Source organism: Sesamum indicum, linkage group LG8, assembly GCF_000512975.1.
Source record: "Sesamum indicum cultivar Zhongzhi No. 13 linkage group LG8, S_indicum_v1.0, whole genome shotgun sequence".
NCBI lineage: Eukaryota > Viridiplantae > Streptophyta > Magnoliopsida > Lamiales > Pedaliaceae > Sesamum > Sesamum indicum.
This window is the reverse complement of record NC_026152.1, coordinates 10,978,199-10,984,560: the sequence shown is the minus strand read 5'-3', so window position 1 is coordinate 10,984,560 and position 6,362 is coordinate 10,978,199. Positions and strand designations below refer to the sequence as shown.

At 34.5% G+C, this 6,362-nt stretch overlaps 1 protein-coding gene across 1 annotated transcript; it reads right to left on the bottom strand.

Moving 5' to 3' along the window:
• On the bottom strand, positions 3,107-6,128 carry LOC105168247 (equilibrative nucleotide transporter 1). The gene is made up of 2 exons (XM_011088250.2): positions 5,460-6,128; positions 3,107-4,222 (listed from the first exon to the last, which is right to left on the bottom strand). The coding sequence occupies exons 1-2, from the start codon at positions 6,106-6,108 to the stop codon at positions 3,492-3,494; spliced, it is 1,380 nt and encodes a 459-aa protein (XP_011086552.1). The 5' UTR covers positions 6,109-6,128; the 3' UTR covers positions 3,107-3,491.

Below are 6,362 nucleotides of genomic sequence, written 5' to 3'. Positions count from 1 at the left end.
ATGTATTGATGTCATTGATACCGTCTTTCAAGTACAAGATTTTATGAATATTGAAATTATTATTTTAATAAAAAAATTAATTAAATAATAAATTTGAGTATTTCAAAATGGGTAGAATAAAATAGTTTTCTTTTATAATAATATAGATTTGTTGGTTACTAAAATTTACTTTCCATAGTATTTTGCTCGCTTTATCTCTGTTTGATTATTTGGTGAATATTCAATTTAAATATTGTATTAGAAAACTTATGTTTAGATAATATTACATATATATCGACTCTATCAAAATCATAGCATAAATTTCAATTCAAATAAATTTCCAAAATGTAGTAAATTAAAGGGTAAAATTGTTATTAAAAAAATATTGGTCATCCCAAAGTAGAAAGGAGCCTAATATTGTTGGTACGAGTAGTAATGGTTTTCCTCAACTCCTATTATCACTTTTTTTTATAAGGAAAAATGTAATTTATCCCAATTAAGAGAAAGGTATAAATACTTTATGTTGAACAGAAAAAAATAATAGTTTATTTTTCTGTATTTTTGTAAATAGAATAAAATGCCCCTATTGGTGTATTACGCATCCTCTCTGCATCTATATATGATTTTTAATCAATAAAATAATATTTATATGTAAGTATATTACTTATAAAAATAATATATATATATATATACATCTTTTTTCTTTTTTTTCACTGCTCCACTCGCGCCCCGTTGCCCCTATCTTCCACCCCTCATGTCGTCGACCCCCTCCTCTTGTGCTGCCGAGCCCTCTTCCTTCCCGTGCCCACACTCCTCCCCAATTCCATCACCCCTTGTCCTTCCTCCCAACTCACCTCCGCCCGTTCCCCCTCATTCCTGCCGGCAACCACCTCCCCTTCTCTCTCTCTCTCTCTCTCTATATATATATATATACATATATTAAATATATATATAATATAAATATATTTCAAATTTAATTATATATTATATATCATTTTTATTATTATTTAATTAAATCTAAACTGTTGACTGGAATTAGATAAAACTTATACCATTGTTAAATTTGGACCTAAGATTAGAATCAAGACCAATGATTTCTTTTTATATAAGGACATAAATATTATTTTAAATCTTACGTTAAAAAAAAAATGTGTATATCATTCATGAAACACGTTGGGAGGTTTTTGTTCTATTTCTAAAAATACAGAAAAATAAATTATTGCATTATTTTCACATCAATAATATGAATTATGTCGCATTAGTACAATAGTGCTGTTATGGTATAATTTTCATTGTTGGGTGCTCTTTGACTCAGTGCACATATAAGTGAAATAATTAAAAGATTAAAATTATACAAATGCATGTATTATCATATATTTGTATACGTTAAATAATATACACATTCATTGAGTTTTACCAAAATGATAGCATAAATTTCAATTCAATGAGTTTCTAAAACAAACCAATTTGTTTAGGGCTATAAGTCATGGTCCAAAAATGAAATTAACTAAAGTTTTATTAATTGAGGTGCAATTTAGTATTATAACACTATAATATAGTAAAAGTTTATTCTTCTTTTCCTTTTTACCTCTTCAATTTCGCTTCCTCCTGGTAGAGTTTATATAGTGGTTGGTCATTTATTGTTGAGTTGCTGAGGGCTTGGATTGTGCTACGTTGTCTTCTTGAACCTGCACTCCTTTCTGGAATTCATTCATTGGAGTTATTCTGCTAGTAACCGCTACATTGTTTTTTTGAATCTAAACAGGTTTTTAAACTTTATATCTCCTTGAACTTAAACTGATTTTTACATTTCATTCATTAGAGACAATCATGTTATTTACGGTATCAGACTTAATCACTTAATAATAAAAAATATTATTTAATATTGACTAATTAATTTATTTATTATTTTGAGAAATGTTAAAAGATTGATTCTACCTCCATCAATAAGGGTACAACATTTGATGAAAATAAGTAGATTGCTAAAGTATGGATTAATACAAATAAGTTTGGTTGAATGGCCAGATTGTCACTCAGAATGCATATTGCAGCTATTGCTCGGATCGTACATTCACTTTTTTTTTTTTTTCTAGTATGTACTAGTGACACATGGTACACTCGATGTGTGTACAAAAATATTTAAAAATTATAAATAATCAATTGATAAGTTGGTTATCAATTATGGGATAATGTCTTTAAAACTTAAGTATCAAAAGTTGAGGGTTTGATGGGAAACTTTTAGTAAATTTATTGAAAAAACTTTATAACTAATATTATGACCAAAATTTATTAAAAGAGATGTTTGAGTTAAAGGATAAATTTGAATATTCAAAAATACGAACACAATAAAATTTTATTTTATAATAGTATAAATGAAATGCGAAAACACCAACCGTGAAAATGATACTAAATTAACATATTTTGTGCTGGCATAGCATAATCCTTATTCGTATTATCCCACCTCAATGCATGTAAAAACAAATGTATTCTTTATACGCATTAAGCGTGAAAACATCGACAATCGACAATATGAATTATAATCACATCAATATACTTAAGTGCTGATATGGTATAATTTTTACTATTGGTTGTTCTTCCACTCAATGCATATACACAAACATAAACACCCCCCTCCCACCCTAGAGAGAAGAGAGAGAGAGATTCTGGAGAATTGCAGATGCAAATCCTACAATTTTGTTTCGCCAGCCTTGCTCCAAACTTCCTCTACACATGCATTTTAAGCATGAGAGTAGGGTTGTATATAATGTACAGGACATGATTTTCTTGAGGAAGCATTGCTCTTTTGTGCTGCAAAAGGCATTCATGCTTGCACTTTTCTATCATGGCATAGGCAGTGTAGTTCATGCTTTCCCGAGCATGTTTTCAGCTGTAATCAGTTTACAAAGTCGTTCGGTACATGAAAAAAGTGAAGCCCTTACGTGTGGTTGCATTCCTCTCGCCGTTCGTCGTTCTTAATGCCAGCTACATGAATACGTTTAAACTCATCTTGTCATTCATTCTTCTTAGTCCAGCTGCTTAATGCCAGCTACATGAATACGTTTAAACTCATCTTGTCATTCATTCTTCTTAGTCCAGCTGCACGTATACGTTTAAACTAATACGATAATAAATTTACAATTTCCGTGTATAAATCTTCCGAAGAAAATGCAGAAATTGAAAGTTGAGGTGAACATGACTACAAGTATACAAACTTGGAACTTGTATGAAATTCCTAGATGTCCATTACATATTCACAAGATTCTTCTGCGTTTACATGTGCTGGAAGAAAACTGGAAATCAACTGAACAACAAGGAGCATTATACATCTGGACAGCCTCCACAGGGCAACACTAGTTACAAATACAGCACAATGTTCCAGTTACGGTGTGCAGAGGAACTGGATGATACGAACAAATAAGGTGAAAGATTACTTGTTTGGCAATCTTGCGCTATCTGGGACAAAGAGATATCACTTCCCAGAAAGGAATTTGGATGCACCAGTTCCCCAATAGTTATAAGACCCAAAACCAGGATACAACAGAACCAATTGCCAGACCAACGACTAAGTACAACACGAGCACGATTCCTGCAGTCTCTGCATGTTGTAACTGGACAGTCTTGGGAGCCAAAACCATTAAAACACAGGTAAAGTACCCGTTTGTAAGACCTAGGAGACAGGTCAAGACTGTAACTGGAATCTCCGTTCTGAAGAAGCCAGGACCATGCAAGCAACCATAGAAAAGAGGTAGAAACAACAACCTTCCAAAGGAGGCGCCAATAGCAACTTTGGCATTCTCCATAAGATACAGCGGAGTTAACGACTTGCCGATCAGATCAAAAACATTGTAACCCGCAATTAAAATGATCGGGTACCAGTCCTTCAGAGTATCAGAATGGACATCTTCTGTAACAGACCCAGGAAAAATACTCAATGTCACAACATATATGATCGAGATGCCTACTCCATACCATTTCACAGCCCCAACAATCTCCCATAATGTTGATCTCCATAGCTTCCCAGTAAGTTCACCTTTCTGTTCCTTCTCCTCATTTACAGCTAGACTTTTCAGATCATTATAGTATTTGATAACGGGAAGTCTATGTGCCACGTTATAGAAAACAATGTTCAGTAACATTACTACAACGCTGACAATAAAGTAAAGATTCGCACTTCGTCTAAGTCCACTGGTATCTTGAGGATATATAGACTTGGTTAAAACCCGTAAAACTGAAACCAGGACACCTGCAGTCAATGCAATTTGATATTAATACAGTTAACAGCAAGATACTTGTAACTAACATGTCTAAGATACCAGGACTTGAAGCACAAAGAAAAACTTTTGAACTTGAGCAAGACGTACATTTGCACCTAAATGCCTGAAGCTTAATTTGTCAAGCTAGTAAGCATGTGCTATTCATACTTTAACAAGCTAAATCTCCTCTCTTATCTTAGATGATAACAAGGTCGCCTAGTCATGTTTGTGGTCATGTTTCATAATTCATTTTATGCATCTCCAAGAAGTAATTTGTCTCGAAAATGTAATAATCTTTTCTTTTTACGCATTTCGTCAACTATAAGTTCATTTTCTCGGGGTACCAATACTCCATACCGACCATCATATCAAGCTTAACTTTGAAATGCAGATGCAGCTAACTAGAATATCATGGCTCAAGCAATCAAACAACATTTTGTGGTGGCAATGACGAAAGGCATATGCCAACAAGTATTAATCTTTGTTTCTCGGATGAAAAATTATATGAGTTTTAGTAGCATCAGTACAGCACAACAGCAATAGGAAAGGCAAGCCACCATTAATAGGCACAAGTTGCAGAAAGATAAGAATTGATCTCAACCAAATAACCGCTGCTAGAATAACTGCAACTTTGTCCATTTTGACATAGAACTATGACTTAGTAGTACCAAAATGGCAAATCTTTAAACTGTTTTGAGTTACAACCGACACGTGAGTTTACTATGCATTAATAGAGATGAAACGTTAAAAATTTTGGCTAAGCCCATTTATAAATAACTTGCATCAGCAGTCACCATGACAAAATAAAGCTAGAACTAACAACATGTGCCAACAAGAACCAGTAATAGTTTGAATCAAAGCTCAGAGCTACGATCTTTACAGGAATTGCTTAGACCAATTCATATAGAGGGCAACAAAAACTAAAGTATTCAGTCAATAAAACTTGAAAGCCTAAAAGGAACCAATAATTCAAGGTAGCTAAATCACATAAAGGACCAAAATATCAGGGAAAAAAGATTTAACCTTTGACCAAAACCCAACTGAAATCATCATTTAAATCAAACAAAAGCAAAATCTAAGTGGCAACAACACCCAACAAAAGCAGAAAAAACATCACCAGACTCCTCAATGTTAAGAACCCACACACGCAAAAACACAAACCAAAAAAGAAAAGAAACAAGAACCCAATAACACGAACATAACAAAAAAAAGGAAAAATTTCCTTACCGGAAGCAGCAGTTCCAGCAACCACAGCCTGCATATACCTCTCAGGCAACTCTCCAGCATTTCCAATAACACCACCCTGCACCAACCCATCAGCCACTCCACACAATCCCACCAACCCCACCGTCACATAATACCCACCGTACACCCCAACTCTCCCCTTCACATACCAAAGATCCATCAGCGGCACCGCCACAATCGCCACGAGAAACAGCACGTAACCCACATTAATCCTCACAAAGGAGTTCGATTTGTGAGCAAACGCAACGATGAACAACAAAGACGTGAGCCCCACAAGCATGTAAACTATGGCGAACACCCGATCGACGGACACGTCGGGGTAAAGGTAGGTGAAGTAATCAACAGCGGTAATGAATGCATTCCACGGAAGGAGGTAGCCTGCGCCCAATGTGAAGTATATTACGTAGGCCAAGTGAAACGAGTCTTTCGGAATCTTATCTGGGTTAGCTGCTTTAGGGATCAAAAGGGTGGCTGATTCCGAGTCGCCGTCGGCTGCGGCAGCGGTGGTTATCCCCATCGGCCTTCGTTCTTCCCCGATCACGATCAGGTTGCAGTGGTTGGCAAAGATTCTTTTGGGATTTGCGAAGGCTCCGCTGTGTTGGAAATTGGGGCAAATGTGGAATTTATGCATAATGTTTGGATTCGTTTTCTGAGTGTTTTGTTGTGTTTTGTGGAAATAGAGAGAGAAAAACAAAGATAAATAAGTGTGTGTTAGAGATAGTATGTATGTTTGGATTTGTTTTTGGAGATAATTTAAAATAAGTATTATATATTTAATGTTGTGTTTTGGGAGACAAAAATTACTATTCATTGTCAAATCATGCCTTTTTTATATATATTTATGTATATATGTGTGTATATATATATATGTATGTTTTTATGCTA

Excerpts from the sequence above, each read along its gene's own strand:
- LOC105168247 (XM_011088250.2), bottom strand. The coding sequence starts at position 6,108 with ATGCATAAATTCCACATTTGCCCCAATTTCCAACACAGCGGAGCCTTC. Across the intron at positions 4,223-5,459 it reads TGCTGGAACTGCTGCTTCCG|GTGTCCTGGTTTCAGTTTTA; the intron begins GTAAGGAAATTT and ends CATTGACTGCAG.